The sequence below is a fragment of the Festucalex cinctus genome, chromosome 2 (assembly GCF_051991245.1).
Source record: "Festucalex cinctus isolate MCC-2025b chromosome 2, RoL_Fcin_1.0, whole genome shotgun sequence".
NCBI lineage: Eukaryota > Metazoa > Chordata > Actinopteri > Syngnathiformes > Syngnathidae > Festucalex > Festucalex cinctus.
Window position 1 is genome coordinate 2,932,070 of NC_135412.1, and position 18,154 is coordinate 2,950,223.

The 18,154-nt window shown below is 40.8% G+C and overlaps 2 protein-coding genes across 4 annotated transcripts; one reads left to right on the forward strand and one right to left on the reverse strand.

Annotated features, from left to right (window-relative positions):
- The first annotated feature begins 967 nt into the window (after positions 1 to 967).
- Positions 968 to 5,491, forward strand: LOC144014905 (uncharacterized). 2 transcript variants are annotated; one of them, XM_077515218.1, is made up of 9 exons: positions 968 to 1,449; positions 2,323 to 2,496; positions 2,619 to 2,776; positions 3,187 to 3,293; positions 3,371 to 3,427; positions 3,538 to 3,709; positions 4,885 to 4,934; positions 5,001 to 5,097; positions 5,188 to 5,491. In XM_077515218.1, the coding sequence occupies exons 1-9, from the start codon at positions 1,154 to 1,156 to the stop codon at positions 5,412 to 5,414; spliced, it is 1,338 nt and encodes a 445-aa protein (XP_077371344.1). In that variant the 5' UTR covers positions 968 to 1,153; the 3' UTR covers positions 5,415 to 5,491. The 2 variants fall into 2 exon arrangements, with proteins under 2 accessions (XP_077371344.1, XP_077371343.1); XM_077515217.1 differs by having other exon boundaries at positions 970 to 1,449; positions 3,095 to 3,293; positions 3,371 to 3,467.
- A 926-nt stretch (positions 5,492 to 6,417) lies between these two features.
- Positions 6,418 to 17,978, reverse strand: dtx3 (deltex E3 ubiquitin ligase 3). 2 transcript variants are annotated; one of them, XM_077512179.1, is made up of 4 exons: positions 17,911 to 17,978; positions 13,458 to 14,254; positions 12,011 to 12,228; positions 6,418 to 9,811 (listed from the first exon to the last, which is right to left on the reverse strand). In XM_077512179.1, the coding sequence occupies exons 2-4, from the start codon at positions 14,238 to 14,240 to the stop codon at positions 9,736 to 9,738; spliced, it is 1,077 nt and encodes a 358-aa protein (XP_077368305.1). In that variant the 5' UTR covers positions 14,241 to 14,254; positions 17,911 to 17,978; the 3' UTR covers positions 6,418 to 9,735. The 2 variants fall into 2 exon arrangements, with proteins under 2 accessions (XP_077368305.1, XP_077368304.1); XM_077512178.1 differs by lacking the exon at positions 17,911 to 17,978 and adding an exon at positions 14,479 to 15,165.
- Between the last annotated feature and the right edge of the window lie 176 nt (positions 17,979 to 18,154).

An 18,154-nucleotide genomic window follows, 5' to 3' on the forward strand; every position in this document is an offset into this window, starting at 1 on the left:
AGCAGCCACCAGCGTCATGTGATGCACAGACTAGACTATAACCGCTCATTAGCCAACAAGCAGATTTATTTATTTTATTTTATTTATTTTTTTTAGTCGCTGCAAATCACGGAAGTAAACTTAAAAACAAAAACAAAAAACTTTACTTTCTGGGATTACTTTTACTTCCAATACTTAAAGTACATTTCATAATTTCCAAATCCATTCAACATGACTATTTTAGGGCTGCCAAAGTTAAAGCATAAACTCAATAATTAACCACAAAAAAATTGCATGAATTAATACGGATTAAGTACATTATTAATTTTGACTGCAGATGATCCTTTATCTGACAGAACATGGTTACTTTTAAGGTAGCGCAGGTTGTGTTTGAGCAATAAACAATAGTACATGCATTAAAGTCAACCGTTTATTACATGTTTTTCATATGACATTCAAAATGTTCTAATCAAAATATTGGGGTATTTTTTTTTTCATTTTAAATTATGCAAGTAATCAACTGATTAGAAAAAGAGGAGGATGAGAGTGTGCAGTGGATCAAAAATGTAGAAGACATCCTCAAAACATTAAATGTTAGAATTAGTGCTTTCAAATTTGGCGGGCATAAGAAATGTTGGTAAAAAGTGATTAATTAATTAATGGCAATAAACAAAAATAATGTGAAATTAAACAAAAAACTTTGGATTCTTGCGCATCACGTCACTTAAAATAATACAATAAAAGAAGTGCGTGTCCATACAAAAAAAATCACAACAATAAATACTGCTTCATATTGGCACTTATTTTCTTTGCATATTTGTTTCTTTCCCACTTCTTCAAGCATACAAAAAAACACTTTAATTAATATCAGCAATAAAGGGGGTTGACAGTTCTCCCACTTTTTAGTGGATGCAGCGTTTCAATACCCTGAGATGACCTACATCACTTCCTGGCTCGGGGGGATAAAAGTTGCATTGTTGCCACCTGTTGGCTGGGGAGGTTCTTTGACCATACGTTCAACAAGTTTAGATTTGATAATCACACATAAATAATACGTGCAGTACAAATTTTAACAACACAGGCACATATGCTTTCTTCCTAAACCAAGTTAAAGCAATTCCCAAATTATTCGGGACCGTGTTTACAAAAATTGCGCGGCATTTGCAGGTTTCAAATGGAGCACCTTGAGTGGCTGAGGTGTTCGCACAGGAAGCTGGTGGCCCGCATGGCTTTTACGGCGGTAGCGTTATTGTTGGGCTTCTTGTCGCTTTGTCCTCGACTCGGCGGATCTACACCAGGCATAGAGCGAGGTCACGTGCAGCTTAGGCGCATCCGAAGCCTCGCCACAAATTCCAACTATGGCAAGTGCTGGGCACGTGCACTGGAGCAGCTCGACGCACACTGCACGGACATGACGTCAGAGTCACAAGGCCTCTTGGCGCTCAAATTCACACACTGTCATCTGAGCAGGTGAGAACGATTCTCGTCGTTCACTTTTCTTTTAAGTGTGAACAGTTTGCACGTTGCATTCTTCTGCTCCACCATACACTGTTGTTGTTCTCGTGTGTTTTAATCCCGCATTTTACTTTGCTATTTTTTTTTATCACACACTTGCTTATTTACGATTCCGAATATCCGGGCATTTCTGGTCTCTCCCCAATGCAACGCAATGCAAATGCTCCCTTTTTATACAGTGAAACAAAATGGCGGATAGTATTGAGTTCCTCTGTGACTAGCATACAAACCATTACACAGATAGTTAAACGACATTTCACCACTTTTTGAAATGGCTCAATGTTTACTCGATTATTTAAATAGTTGTTGATTGATTTAATAATTTGTTAATTTTGACAGCATACTACGGACCCCCTAAGGTGATATGGTAGGGAAAAAAAACAAGATTGCGTCCCTCGCGAAACGCAAAGTTGTTTTTCCGTTTACCATGTCACCTTAGGTGCGCCGTAAACACTTCCGGGTCATCTTCCAAGTGACCAAAAGTGACGAGGACGGAACGTTTGTAAATATGAAACAAATCAGTGGGGAAGCTTTCCCAAGTCGACTAGGATGGAGCATGTATTTTCCCACTGCTTTGTTTACACGTCGCTTTTGTTCACATGGAAAATGACCCGGAAGTGTTTACGGTGCACCGAAGGTGACGTGGTAGGCGAAAAAAAAACGTCCCTCGCAAAGAACCCTCGCACGCAAAGTTGTTTTTTTTTTTTCTACCATGTCACCTTAGGGGCTACGTAGCATACCAATCATGTTCATCAGGTGTGTTTATTTGTGATCAAAGAGGAAGTGGTCAATAAAGTAAATATTAAAAGTTAATTTTGTGCGTCTCAGCTCAGGTAGGAATTTCCCAGCATGCCCTGAGGGCTCAGGGGTCAGCAGGTGCACAGCATCAATGGACACCGTGGCCTTCAATACTTACACGGAGTTTTTCACCCATGCCCACGCCATTTGTCACTTCCTGGAGTCTGAAGCCTGGCACAGCCGAGCCGAGGACACCATGCACAGGTAAGGGAATGGGGGAGTGGTCACGATTGCACACGTGACTGACCGCGAGCGATGGGGCGAATTGTGTCGAGGCTTCGGCGGGTGCATTGAAGAACGTGTGTTTGTGTGTTTGCCCGTGTAAGGCTGACAGAAAATTCTGCAGGTGTTGTCGAGCAGCTCGAGTCCACTAAGCAGATGGCTGAGGAGCTGATGGAGGCCCAGAATGTTGCCTTGCGGGCGCAGCAGGAAATCCTGGACAATGGGGAGGAACTTAGAGTCACCCTGAGAGACTCCACCCAGGGCAAGACCAAACACAAACGCGTGCATAGTTGATCACCGTTTTGTCCCACTGCCATTTCTAGGATTTTGTTGGGGACTGAAAATCATACATTCAGCGGTATCTTGAAGTTGGAACACCCCAAAACGTGTCAAACTTGAGCCGAGTTCAATCTGAGCCTTCCTGAAAACTACATCCTCAAGTTCAAACTATATTTAGAGCTGGATGTGCCATCATAAGCGCGTCACAGAAACATTTTCAGACGCAATAAAAACGTTTTGCTGTTTCTGATGGGATGGATGTAGGTCAGAGAAGAAGCTCATTGTCACATGACACCCACAGGTCTTAGGTCAATGTTCTCTGAACTGAGCAGTGTCTCCAAGGAGCAGCAGGTGGCGCTCTCAGAACTCTTCAACCGAGTTTCCTTCATGCAGAACTTCCTGATGATGGAGGCGCACAGTGTCGCTTCTTGTCTGTACAATGCCGCCGCCCTCTGCGCCTCCTTCCTTTTCACCGCCACGCAGCGCTCCTCCAGGGCCAGGTAGCTCCTCCCCCTTTTCAGCAGCCAGGAGTCTTTCGACAGGTTCTATTGGCGTCTTGACACGCATCTGGTTGCAGGTTGCCGTTGATGGTTCTGGTGTGTATGAACTTCTATTTGGAGAGGAAGATCTACCAGTATGTGATAACTTGTGATCATCCCGAGCACAAACACATGGCGAGTGATTCATCTGACGTGTGCGTAAGCGTGTGTGTGTGTGTAACAACTTAATGATTCACATGTGCAGGAGGTGGTCAGTGTTTATGTTGACGTGTTGAGGAGGTGCATGATGGTCGTCGCAGTGTTGGTTCTGCTCTGGGTGTGCGCGCGCTACACGGATCCCAGCCAGCAGAGTCTTCTGGTCTTGCAGCAGCTCCAAGATACACAATGTCGCCTGCAGGAGGCGCTGCAGCGAGCAGGTCAGTAAGGAGCAGCTTAATTCCAGTTGTTTTGTTTGTTTGTTTTGCCTGTAGGCCATGAACGATTTTTTTTTTTTTTTGGTACCAAACAAGAAAATGTTTAAGCATTAAAAAATATTAAGATTAAAAAAAAAAAAAATCTGAATTGGGCATCACGCCCTGCAGTATGAACGGAGCCTTTTAGTCATAAGAGCCCCACTGGCAATAAATGGTACCAAATTATTTTATATAGTGCTTTTCCACCTTACAAGGCCCTCAAAACGGTAAGATGGCTCCCTCTAGTGGTATGCAAATGAATCACTGGCCTCACACTTCAAGTGTTTCCTGTATCTAATAGAACAGTTTGTTTTAACATATTTACATTTAACTTTTATGTGCAATATGCATTTTAATTCAATTCTAAAGCTTTTGCTTATATTTAGACTTTATTTCTGTATAATTGTTTTCCCCTTGCTTTTCATTTTCATTACTTTTTTTTTTTTTTTAATTTATTGTATTTCTCATTTAGTCTCAGATTCAACCATTTTTCTACTTTATTCCTGTAAATCTTGTTTGTTTTTTTTGTTATTACAACTTTGCCATGTTTTTTTTCCTCGTGATATTCTAACTTTATTTACATGTAATTTGTATTTCACATGAAATTTTGACTTTAAAATGTTTATCTTTCCTTATATTACAATGTAAGAAATACAATGTAATCCTACACTACACTCCCGTATTTTAGCATTGGCCATTTTTAGTGGTACTTGGGAGAGCCAATTGTGTTTTTGAGTGGTACTTCATGTGAAAAGTTTGGGGAAACAATAATCTCTGTGAAAATAAATATAAACTGGCAAACAAGCATGGAAATAAGCTGCGTGAGTAAAAGCTAAACACAAAAAGATGCTTATTATGACAATACTGCACATGTACTGCCGCATTTGAACATGACCTGACTTCCTGTTATTTTTAATTATTTTATTTTCTGACAGCTCATCTTTGTTGATGTTGTTCCTTCTTTTGGAACAAATGTGGCTAAATGAAAAACAAATGCAGGGTTATTCTGTGTATGAGTTGTGTGGTTTTCGATTTGCTTGCTCATAAGCATGTGAGCGAGCGTATGCAAACGCATCACATGGTGGTTCTTCTGTGAGCGACACTGTACATACACAAAGTGAAATGTTTTCTGTCTACAGAAAGTTTTGGGCAATGTAAGATGACAGAAGACCCTCAACTTGAGGTTAAGGTGAGAAGTATTCCGTATTTAAACGTGTGTAGAACACCACAGGAAGTGAAATGTGACTTGTTCCAGGCACGATGGAAAGAGTCTCCGAAAAAGAAAGGAAGATGTGAAGGAGAGAGACACACGTTGGTGGCTCCAAGCATGGACGCACACCTGTCAATCACTGGTTAGTAAAAAACAAAAAACAAAAAAAAGGTTCCAATTTAGGACTACTTTGACATCAGGTAGAGCCAAAAACGAAAGTGTGTGCATGCAGGTTGGAGCTCTGACGGTCATCTCAGTAGTGCACTGAACACAACGGTGACACACAACTCGGTACAACCGATCGATGCCCATGACGCCTCGGTGACTCCAAGGCGACGCCCACGCCAGCGTTCCTCTTCCTCCTCCCCTCTGGTTTACAGCATCCCGGTAGAGGGCCAGCAGCTTGACCAGGTCCAACCACGTTACAGCCTCAGGAGCAGAAGATCTCAGAAATTCTAAGTTGAACCTTTTTTTTTGTAATATATGTATATATATATTTTTTAAATCAAACTCAATAAACCTGATCTTAAGTTTAAGTTCTGATGTGTTTGTTTATTTATATATGTATAATGGATGTCAAAATCTGAATGCTAATATGACACATCATCAAAGAAAAACCTTGTTTCATATTGTTGACTGGTAGTCAATTATCATCTATGGCGGCGGTGCGCATTACCCTCATATTTATGGGTAGTGTGTGTATGTGTATATATATATATACATATATATATATAAATAGTACCCATAAAATTACCCAAACTGTCAAGCCCTGCGGGGAAATATTTCACACACGTCGGGGCTTCAAGATGATTCATTTCCTCGACTACGCCATTATGTGGACAGAAAAATGTGTAACATGCTTGGTGCATGCAATAAAATGGTGATGGGTGTAAATCATGCTCTGAATACAAAAAAATATATATATTTGAAGAGTGTTTTAACATGAATTTTTCTGTGTTACTTTGTCTGTTTGTGCTTATGCAACAAGTGAAAATGTGAAATGAGATAACGACCTTGTTTTGAAAATGTATCAAGGAAAAATTTTGGGGGAAAAAAATCAAGGAAAGGTATCAAGAAAAAAATAGGTTCCCCTTCATCTGACAAGTAGCATAGATTTTAAACATAGAAGGCCAAAACATCCATAATGAAAATTAAATTGCACTAATAAACTAGCCACTAGAGGGTGCTAGAACTGCACAAATGGAAATCAACCTGACTTTTTTTGGGTTTTTTTTTGTTTGGATATCGTTACATCCCTACATACGACCAGTTTTAATTTCATCCCTTCATTGTAGGTGATGTATATCAATAGTAAACATGACGACGTACGTCAACTTTAAAAGTAAATTGTAACATATTGCAGCTCAAAGCGTCTTCCGATCAACTTCACACATTGTCCATGTTGGACCGCGTGCCGCCATTCCACGTCGATATATCGGGCAGACATAAAACACCCAACACATTGCCAAACCAAACCTTTTATTCAAGTATTAAAATGTAAAGCACATTATTTTGAATATCAACAGAGTACCAATTAACAGGAAAGCAAACTTGCGACCTCATATCTGTCCGTAGCATGTATACGCTCCCGTTCCCACTTTCTTCTCATTCATGTATGATGCATAGAAATGTTTATACAGTAGCTTTCACAAAACTACAATCCTGTGTCCAAAAAGATCTGTTGGTCCCTTACTTCAAACAGAAATGAGAAAAAAAAAAAAACGCTCTGAGGTGAAACACATAATGACAAAAAGCATCATCACGAAGCCAAGCAGGTTACCAACACTTGAGCGCGGTTCAAACATTTCAACTGGGCCAAATTTTGCCTGCGTCTTCCAATCATAGGAAGCAAAAGGCCTGATTCGTTGATGGCTGTGATACGTCCTCCTAGTGGAAATCCTCTGCTATAGGGTGTGGAAAACACTTGAGCTGACAACATTAGATGCCAAAGCTGTTCCGAACAAATGTGGTCAATTTAAGACATTCGCTACCATAAAAATGAGAAGAGTTTAACCGCCACGGTTATCAGATAAAGCTAAATGTTACCTTAGCGCGGCATCTCACAAAAATTGAGTTACACCTCTCGCATTTCTGAAGAAATTTTCAAAGACGTAACACTGAAGAAATGACACTTTGACACAATGAAATCAGTTTACAGTTGGGTTTTTTTTGGTTCGCTCCAGGTTGTTTTACTGGATTTTGACTCATTTTCAAGACCCACAGAATATTGTGGTCTATTGCTACAAAATGGAACCTACCAAAAGAAAGATTAGAGTCTCTTCTTTCATCAGGGGGAAAAAAAAAAAAAAAAATTATATTTTTATCTGTTTCCATTAGCATTAGAATATAGCTAAGTTACATCGATATTCACATTCCTGGTGAAAACACTGTCAAAAAGAGCTTGTTGCAACAAGGCGCTGGTTGATCTCACACTATGCTGCCACCTGCTGACCGTTTTATGTAATAACTGCCATTACTTTAAGCCACCTCTTCATGTCAGAAGCTGTATCAAACCTATATTCTCTTGCATAAAAAAACAAAAACGTATTTACACATTTTTGGTAGTGAAGGACAAAGCATTAAAAATGTATTTAGACGTTTTTGGGGTTGAATGAGTTACTAGCGAAACCCCTGGCAACAAAAATGAGTACAACTACGTCAAAATATACAAAAATCCAAATCAGTTTATTCAGATTTTTACATGCGTTTGTGTATATAGCCTTTCAAAACCTGTATATTGACACATTTTTATTTTATTTTTTAAAGTTTATTGACTGCATGTAGCCATTGTGTGTCATTTCTTCAGTCTTGTCCAGTGAAATTAATCAATTAACTCTTTGACTGCCAAAAACGCTTAATGACGTATGCTAATATCCGAACAAATGCTGCCATAAACGTTAATTGACGTTCACTAACGTTTTCTTTTTTTTTCTCTCTCTCTCTCTCAATGGGAAGTGCAACGTCTCGTGCAGCACTGCCTGCTCAATGGGTTGTGGAATCAAAAACACCCACTAACTATGGCCAGCAAATGGCGGCATTGTATCTTTTTTTTTTTTTCCCCCAATGGGCTCACGGTAGATGAAATTACAAGGAAACATGACTGATATGATGAAATTGAACGTTTTCAAGAATTCACAGAGCGTCAATAAACAAAAAAATTCCCATCTAAGTCACTGTTGTGCAAAAAAAAATGTATCTTTTCAACGTCAGTCAAATGACCTATTTTTCAAATGGTGATTACTAAAGAATAGAATACGGTAGAAATATACTTTTTTTTTTATGTTTATGTAGTCGTAGCGCACAATATTTTGAATAGATGAGTGAAAATGTTCGAAATCGGCTGGCACTGTTGCGGTTGTTTTTTTTTTAAATATGTTTGGCAGTCAAAGTTAAATATCAGCAAATATTTTGTGAGATACTGTATGTTTTGTTTTTTTGTTTTTTGCTGCAATCATGGTTCCCTGTAGCGCCGCACTGCCTCTCACGCCAGTTTTTGTGTCAACATGGGCACAGATGTTAAAAACTGGCACGTGCGTAACCGAAAGCGCTTTGATATCCGGCGAGTGCGAGTCCCTGCGCCGCAAACAGATGTTGACCACATATATGGAAAATACAACCACAACATACTTCGCTTTCCATTCATGAGAAATGTCATGCTCAAATTTTTTTTTTATCAAAGTGATGATCAGAAAAGGCACAACAAAATCCACACCATATAATCCTAATTTGCTCCCTAAATTGTCTTATAATTCCCCCCCCCCCCAAACAAACTAAATAAACATCTGCAACGCTCGTCTCAGCAGGCAAAATCTCCCAGTTTGACAGGGACAGAGGCATAGATTTGATTTTCATTTAAAGAGCTTTTTTTTTTTTTGCCTTTGATTTGGTTTAGTGGCTTGTATGCCCTTCAATATTTGACATCGTCATAAATCTGGTAACTACTAATTAGATGTTCATAGTACTAACTATGTTATTATGGGCACAATGACCGTGAGATGACCCATCTTATGGGTGACCGATGACTTAAAAAAAAAAAAAAAAAAAAAATCACACATCATTGACTTTAAATGCTCCCCCATTTTAGTTCAAGACGGACAACGGGGAAAACAAATCACAAAGTCCTCTTAAAGGGGATGTCGATCTCCCCTCCAAAAATTTTTTTAGGCAGCTGCACTAGTCCAAACACTGACTAATAATATGTTTGTGGAATATGAGTTAAGCATACCCAGCTCGGCCAATTCAGATTGTCGCGTTTAGACTAGTGCAACCCCTTCCAACATATTGTGAAAGACAATTTTTGGGTCGACTTCCCCTTCAACGTAATGACATCAAGCGACGACAGACAGCTGCTGCAAAAACAAACCAAAAAAAAAAAAAAAGTAACAGGAAGAAAACAGGTGCAAAAAAAAAAAAAAAAAAAAGTGCCTGCAAGTGCTTTCGATTGCAAAAGTCTTTCGCAAATGCTCTTCTATCATCTGCGGACGAAGGAAGTCAATTTGAGACTTGCGCAAGAGATCACAAAAAAAATGTGCGGCGCTGAAATAAACATTCCAAACCAAAAAAAAAAACGCGTTTCCGTGACTGTTGATTGCCGACGGAAATATGAAGCTGCACTCACTCGCGCCTTGAGCCGAAGTCGACTCAACGAATACGGACTCGGCTGCAGCAGCGCCCGTCTGCCGAGAGTCCGACGTCTCCGCGCACCAACCTGCAACCATCTTACCGTAAGATACCCGCCCCCTTTTTAAAGTCCTGCAAACTTCCTGAAGGTCTTTTCACTTCAGTCCGCAGTGATGCCTTTCTCTCGCAGCTCCTCTGTCACACGCACCAGGTAAGTGGGGTCTGGGTAGCCAAAACTGGGAGGGGGGAGGTGGAAAGAAAAAAAAAACATCACTCCTGTCCATCCATTTAAGCATTTTCTAAAGTGCAAAAATATCCTCAGGAAAATATGTCTCATCCCGTTCAAGGTCACAGAAAAATGGAGCCTGACTTTGTGTGAAAGGCAAACAATGAGTAGAGATGGGTACCGAGCCGCGCTTCTGAACTGGGGCTGGATTATTAAAAAAAAAAAAAAAAGATTATCGATAATCTCTACCCTTAACTCATCCACTCCCAGCCATTTTCACAGAAGCAGTCCCGTTCGCTCCCGGATTTTTTTGCAAGGCCCACAGAATATTGTGTTCAATTGCTATAAAAACTTGGAACCTATCAAAAGAAAGATTAGAGTCACTTCTTTCATCAGGAAAAAAAAAAGTATGTTTCTATCTGTTTCCGTTTTGCAGCAATTAGCATTAGAAGTGAGCTAAGTTTTATCAGTTTTCACAAATCTATTCAAAATTGTAAGTAATTTAGCTTTTTTTTCGGCTCTGGTTGATCTCCTTTGCTCTGCTGCCACCTGCTGGCCGTTTGTGTAATAACTACCATTTCTGCAACCATTCTTTGCAGTTGAGAGGCTGCATCAAAGCCTTCTGTATGCTCTAGCATATAAAAAAAAAAAAAAAAAAAAAAAAAAAAAAAAAAAAAAAAAAAAACGTATAAATACGCCTTTGGGAAACTTAGAACATAAAAAAAAAAACATTTACACATTATTGGGAGCAAATGAGTTAATGGTCTAGGACAGGTGTGTCAAACATACGGCCCGCGGGGCCGGATCAGGCCCGCAGAGCAGTTTAATCCGGCCTGCGAGACGATTTTGTAAAGTGAAAAAAAAAAAAATATTGTAATGTCGGACCAATTAATCAGCCAGCAACAATCAAATATATAATTTTGCAATTTCACAAGCAGTCCTCAGATGAGTAATCTAACTTGTACACTGAATCGTCCTGGAAGTCATTATTTTAGATACAACTTAAAAGTTATGGTTTGTATAAAAAAATGTTTTTCTTAAATCATAGACCAACATAAACGTGTTAAATTCAATTACTGGTAACACAAATACATATGACAGGGATGAACGTCCTCGTTTCATTAACTGCGCCACACAATGCATTCTGGGAATTCATTCTCTTAGCCAATGGGATGCCAGGAAGATGGCAGTAATAGCCAATGGCAGAGCAGCTGTAAGTATGTTGCGTTCAGGAAACTCTGGGAGCTGCGAATAGCGGCCCATACTGTATTTTTTGTACCTTTCGTATCCTGATACTTGTTTCGTAACAGGCAATATTTTCCTGTTGAGGAATTTCGTAACTTGAAAATTTCGTTTGAAGGGATGTTTCGTAATTAGGAGGTACCACTGTACGTGAAAAATCATGAAGTTACCACAATTATAGACAAAACCTTTTTACTGCTGAAAATGTCTCAATGCGTTAAGTATCCTTTTAACTCATTCAGTCCCAGCCATTTTCATGTTCTATTGCTATCAAAACATGGAACCTACCAGAAGAAAAATGTGTTTCTTCTTTCATCAGGAAAAAAAAAAAAGTACTGTATATTTTTTTTATCTGTTTTTATGTTTTGTAGCAATTAGCATTAGAATTAGCTAAGTTTCATCATTATTCACAAACCTGTTGAAAATACTGGGAAAAAAGAGCTTGTTGCAACATGGGCCTGGTTGATCTCTTATACTTTGCTGCCACCTGCTGGCCGTTTTTTTTTTTTTTAACTCATTCACTCCCAAAAACGTATTTATACGTTTTTTAGGTTTTTGTTTGCTAGAGTTTTTGTATGAAGGCTTTGATGCAGTTTCTGACCTGAAGTGGTCGCTTAAAGCGATGGTAGTTATTACCAACGGCCAGCAGGTGGCAACAAAGTATAAGAGATCAACCAGGTCCAGGTTAAACGGAGTCAAATGCTATGGGTTTTTTTTTCCTGATGAAAGAAGAGACACATTTTTCTATTGGTAGGTTCCATGTTTTTATAGCAATAGAAAATGAAAAAGGCTGGGAGTGAATGAGTTAATTGTAATAAGTACCATCGCTTTAAGCGACCGCTTCAGGTCAGAAACTGCATCAAAACCTTCATACAAAAACTCTAGCATACAAAAACGTATAAATACGTTTTTGGGAGCGAATGAGTTAAGTGAAGGATCTGGACGAATAAAAGCGGATTTGACGTACCAGCGGGGCCCACCCCATATTGAGGTCTTGTGGTGAATGTCATTCCAGGTGATGACATTTTGCAAGCCCGTCGTCATGGAGGTACCGATCGTGAAGGTAAGGCGCTGCTCGAAGGCCCGGCGCAGCAGGCCGAGCACGCGGTTCCCATCGGGGCTGTCGGGGAGGTAGGCCAAGCGGTCGGTTCCTGGGTAGCGCACGCCCGGATTGGGATGCTCGGGCTGTTGGCATCGAGTATTCACAAACGTACTCTGTTCAGCAAGGTTTGGGCCGCGTGACAAAAGACTCACAAACGACAACAGCGGGTCACTAATTATCACTCAATTTCAAAACGCGAGTATTTACTGAAATACCAAAATTCAACTTGAAATATAACTTTAAAAACTAGTAAAACATTAAAATAAATAAAACAAAAAATAAAAGGCATTGCCTGGAGTCGATACCGACGAGACGGTGTGAAAAATGTGCATACAATTTGATAGCTGACATCTTGAAGCCGAACTCGTGTGGTTTTTGCCATGTTTTCGATTGCTCGCTCTACATCAGGGGTGTCCAAACTTTGTCATTTGAGGGCCACATACAGAATATCAGAAGGACGCAAGGGCCACATTATGTTATGAAGAGAAATTGTGTTTAGTCCTAAAAATTGTATGAATAATTTATTTGTGCTTTTGCATATTTAGAAAAATGCTACAGTACATAAACCAATTTATTTGTAATATGGCAGTAGGGTTATTATAGTTTTGGAATTTTTCATTTTAGTTACTTTTTTATTAGTTTTCAGGGTGGTTCTGTTAGTTTTAGTTTGGTTTGTTAGTTTCAGCATTAGTATTTTTTTTTATTTTTTTTTAAGTGTATTACTTGTGCACAATATTTAAAAAAATACCATGGGAGCAACGTCATCTGAAGGTGCTTTTCTATTGGCTGCTGCTAGATGACGTCACTTCTTCTTCTTTCAAACGTCATTATTCCAGTTTATATCAAAATAAATCTACTAAAAATCACATTTAAAATCATCCCCAAATTAAATGAATTACCAAAGACTAAAATGAAGGACATGTTTGCTATAATTATAGTAGTTTTGTAAACATAAAATGTAGTTTGTTAGTTTTCGTTTTTTTTAAAAGCATTTTATTTTTATTTTATTTCTGTAACAATATTGTTTTTTAATTTTAGTTTCTTCATTAGTTTTAGTGAACTAAAATAACCTTTAATGGGAAGCTGTTTTTCGATACTCTCCCTTCTTAGTTTGACCATCTTCAAGCAGTTTTGTTTTGTTCATTTTAATTGAACCTAGTCAAATGCCATTTTTTTAGCATATGTCGCGGGCCACTGAAAAATGGACGGTGGGCCGCAAATGGCCCCCGCGCCGTAGTTTGGACACCGCTGGTGTAAAGTCGAATCTATGCCACCATTTTCCCACCACCGCCAATATAAGTGATGTACTCACTGCCTGTAAGCCAGGAGGGAAGCTGTAGATGATGCAGATGCACCCGAAGCCCTCGTGACCCGGGAGCTGCAGGGCGGGATCCCGCTCCACAATCATGGTGCCGTTGGCAGGCTGGTTACCGATCAGTTGGCCGTAAACGAGGCGACACACGGGACAGGCCCGCTTCACCTTGAACGCTTGATCCAGGCAGCATCGGCAGAACGAGTGGCCGCACTTCTCCAGGGTGGTCTTGTCGACAATGTCCCCCATGCAGATGGAGCAAGAGCTGTTGTCGTCCGCCTCGCCGTGGGAACCCGCGCCGCAGTCTTTCCGGTGGGCCGCCTCGTGGAGCGCCGAGAAGGCCTCTTCGTCCGCGGCCTTGCGGAACCTCTGCTGCTGCTGCCTCTGGGAGCGGCGGCACGGGGGCTGGGGCGGCAGCTGGAGCAGGTTCCCCTCGCCGTTTGGCTCCAGGACCCCGACGCAGGGAAGCAGGGCCCTCTTCCTCTTGGGGCCGCCCTCCTGCTTGCTCATCTCTTTGCGGGCACAGCGGCACAGATCGATGAAGGCTTTGCGCGTCTCGCTGGAAACGGGGACGTCCGCCGCGCCGGCCAGCCTGGAGCCCGGCACCGGCTGCAACCTGACGGCGCAGCAGCCCCCCCTCTCGCCCCGCCGGACGATGGCGGCGTTCATGCCCTGCTTGTGCTGGAAATCGAGAAGCCAGGGCCTGCCGGCCGAGGCCAGGTAGTCCCACACGGCCTGCGACACCAGCACCTCGTCGCTCCCCTGGCCAGCACGCACGCTCATCTCATCAGATGAAACTGCAGACAAAACACATGTCAAAGTGTCTCCACAAGTAGACGTTGCATTTAAAACAGTGCTGTCACTTTTGCGGGCGAGCCACTGAAACAACCCAGCACGCCACACTTGAGCTGTGATCAGCTGATCGGGGTGATTGAGTGTAAACAATACATGACTCAATGGCGTCACAACGCACGCGCACACGCACACATAAGCATGGACACAAGACACACACTGTTGTTACCTTGTGAGCCCATAAATCCCCTCAACGGCAACGGAGGCTTCCAATGTGCGAGAAAAGGCAAACAAGACGCGATGACTGTGCGGAGGAGCGAATGTTATCGCAGCTGCTCGACGGTCCGCCATTCTCCGACGGGAGATTTAGCGATTTCGCAACATCGGTTCGGCCGTCGAGTTCCCGGTTGATATTCAACAAACCTTTTGAATTATTACAATCGCGGACCTTATCTTGCGCTCGCCGAAGCTGAGCTCCGCCGTCATTTGTTTGTTTTGAACCGAAAGCTAGCAGCGAGCCTTGCTAGCAGCTTCGTGGCCGGCGTAGCAGCTCACAGCGAGGAGGAGGAAGAGGAAGAGGAAGAGGCAGCCCGGTGGTGCGGCTTGAAAAGCGAGTTGTCGTACTCTTGTTGTCACGACTTTGCGTCCAAAATCGAGCACTTGTGCAACCTGGCAAATGCTTCTCAAAGATGGAGATCGTCACTTCTCCTGTTGGTCATGTCCTTGGACTTTTTTTTTTTTTTCCTTCGGCCGCCCCGACGACGTGACAACTCACCCTTGCCACATAGCGTACATTATTATTATTATTTTCATGGTTTTAAAAAGGGCTCTGTCATCTGTGGGAAGCACAGGCCGTGGACCAAGCCCAGAATATAAATAAAAACGTATCCCGGAAGTTGGGTTAGTGTTTACGTGATTGGCTGTCGGGATGTTCTGCTTTTCCGTGACGACACTTGAACGTCAAATAACGGCACACCCGTGAAAGGCTCGTGCGGTTACGATAAAAGCTTTTTGTTTTTTTGGTGTTTTGTTTTGCGTGATAGTTCTTTAGTGTCATGTTGAATTATAGAATAAAAGCCCTTGTCGAATAACTATTTTAAATATGAAATTGGAAAACTGTCAAGATTAATCAAATGTGAAAGTCCACCTGCCGGGTTACTTTATGTGCTAAATTTGACATTTATAAAGTCACACAACATGAAGTATTATCATTAACACCTTTATTACAATGAACAATAACGAATATGCATCATAGTTTGAAACGTGTTAGTGTGCTGTGCCTTCTTTCTAGTTGTCACAATTGCATTTACAAAGTGGGGAACGGTCCAATTTTGCATTGGTTTGACATATTTTTTCATTCCATTCTATAAAATTGGAAGTATCATCTTCCCATCAAATTGTTCTTTTGCGTCTGGCGATGTTCCAGTAAAGTTGACCTAGTAAACGATCCTTGAAGCTGGTCTTGTGGACTTGTTTCTTGATCCCCATACAGTGAGTTTATGTCAACCACTGATCTTTATGCCCATACACGCCCGTGCAAGCCGTTGAAGCCACACGGCGGCCATCTTACTCCTCCCATCTCGCTAGCAGACTACTACTGTATAAACCAGGGCCGGCCCTAGATTTGGTGATTTGGTGCCCGAGGCGAAAGTGTACATTGTCACCCCCCAACCCTCGCAGCAAAAAAGAAACAAGTACAAAAAAATATACACTCACACACGCGCACACACACAATGTAACTGTTTAATGCAATTTGTGCTAACTGACATTATTAACAACTACAAAATGTTTCAAACTATGTACAATATATTTGTGTAAGATACATATAAAAAAGTAATTAAAAAACTAAATATATAAATTAGGGCTGTCAAAGCGTTAATAGATTAATTAATCACAGAAAAATGTCGCATTAATCACGTATCGCACTATTTTTTTTTGGACCGCACTTGAGCCTGGAACGTAACCGCGGATGGTTACATTGAAGGCTGCGCAGGTCAGTGATGAGGTCAATGCACAGCATTTCCTACGCCTGTTGTTCCAAAATGAGCGGCTGACTCCAGTTGGTGTGCTCAGTGGTAAATTTCGCTTGAAAAAAAACACACCAACGGGACTTTAGATAAAACAAAAGTAATTTGCGTTTCATTAATAATTGCTGAATTGCACCCAATTGATAAGATGCGGTTACGTTTTGAGCAATACACGCATGCATGCAATTGCGTACATGCATTTAAATCAATATTTGCAAATGACATTCAGATAATAAAATGCGTTAATGTCAAAATATTACGGTATTTTGTATTTATTTTACATTACGCGAACGCGCAAGTAATTTAGCTGATTAATCGTGATTAATCAAAATTAAACAGTGTGATTAATCAGATTAAAAATTGTAATCGTTTGACAGCACTAATATAAATACAATCAATCATACAGTCAATATTGACAGAAGGTCCATCAATGACGGACGTCCCTTTTGTTGACAATTGACGGGAAACTTCGAAAAATTGACGAACTTGACGGAAGGTGGTTTTCATCAGTTAATGTAAATGTCAATCCGCCAATAAATTCGGCAATCCGTCAATGACATACCGTCATAATGAGTTCTGCTATTTTTCCTGGCTGAGTTCAGTTTCAATTTTGGGCCAAACAAGTAATGGAACAAATTAGCCAAGATAATGGAATCGTGCCACTTCATTGAATCAGAAACATTTAATTACTTTTTATTGTGAGTGTCCAATAACAAGCTGTATTCTAAACTACATTAGCTAACATCTAGCTATCTTAACATGGATAGAATTCCCAAAACACAGAGGTCAATGCTAGCATTACCTGTCTAATATAATGGCCTAGCTAACAAACAAGCACAAACACACATCTGTATGATATGGGCCAACAGCTGTAGATTACCATGAAGCCACTCCTGAGCCCAAAACAATATCAGAAGTTGTCTATGCTGAGCTAAGGAAAAGAAATGTTGCCCAGCGGTCGCATGTCCATTTTTCAGATGAAAGTTAATTTTGCATTTCATTTGGATCTCGAAGTCTCTTAAGAGTCTGATGAAGCACAAAAGTCGAACTGCTTTAAGTCCAGTGTGGAGTTTTCACAGTCAGTAATGGTAGGCCGATATCAAACCAACCATCTCGGGCTACAATAACCGGAACTGTGCCAAAGGCTGATGATCGCCCCCATGCCTTGATGCTGTCATCAATGCTAAAGGGTTAGCAAACAAAGTACTGACGGAAAATAACTTGAACACACTTCAGAAGGCCAACATTTCTGTGTTAGAAATCTTTTTTTTGTTTTTTTTTTCTTTTTAGTTGGTCACTTAGTTGGTCATTTGTGTGTGTCTTTCTGTCATAATCTTCAAAATAGAAACAAATGCTTGAAATTGTTCACTTTGTGTATGGTGAATTCGTGTAGTATGCAAATTTCACTTTTTTGAAACAAATCATTTTCATCGATATGAGTGCCCCATAGTTTTATTAAAAAAAACAAAAAAACACAAACATGTCCCACAATCAAGTCATTTCCTGCGTTAGCATCATGTCATTCCTTTTATTACGACTACCAGCAGTGAACGTGGTAATCACACAAATGCTATTAAAACCAAGGTAACACTTAACATGGTCAAAAGGTACAAGCTATTGAATATGACCCTCACCTTTTTGTATTCCTTGTGATGCAAACAAACTGCACTGCTGGATGTTTTCGTGTGCTTGAAGCACACAAGTAGCCTACCCCCCCCCCCAATTGCTAAAGCAGATCACAGCCGGTGCGAGCAGCACCAGGATATGGCATCGGAATCGGAGCAGTCTGATTGGATCTTCTGCAAGTGCTATGATCTTTCAAGATTACATGTGTGTCACTGTTGCTTAATGCTTGCCTTCTATATCATAGCGAACCTT

Coding starts and splice junctions, on each gene's coding strand:
- LOC144014905 (XM_077515217.1), top strand. CDS start 1,154: ATGGAGCACCTTGAGTGGCTGAGGTGTTCGCACAGGAAGCTGGTGGCC. Junction 3,468..3,537: donor ATCCCGAGCACAAACACATG/GCGAGTGATTCA, acceptor TCACATGTGCAG/GAGGTGGTCAGTGTTTATGT. Junction 3,710..4,884: donor GGAGGCGCTGCAGCGAGCAG/GTCAGTAAGGAG, acceptor TTCTGTCTACAG/AAAGTTTTGGGCAATGTAAG.
- dtx3 (XM_077512178.1), bottom strand. Junction 12,229..13,457: donor TCCCTCCTGGCTTACAGGCA/GTGAGTACATCA, acceptor CGATGCCAACAG/CCCGAGCATCCCAATCCGGG. Junction 9,812..12,010: donor ATATGGGGTGGGCCCCGCTG/GTACGTCAAATC, acceptor CCCCCCTCCCAG/TTTTGGCTACCCAGACCCCA.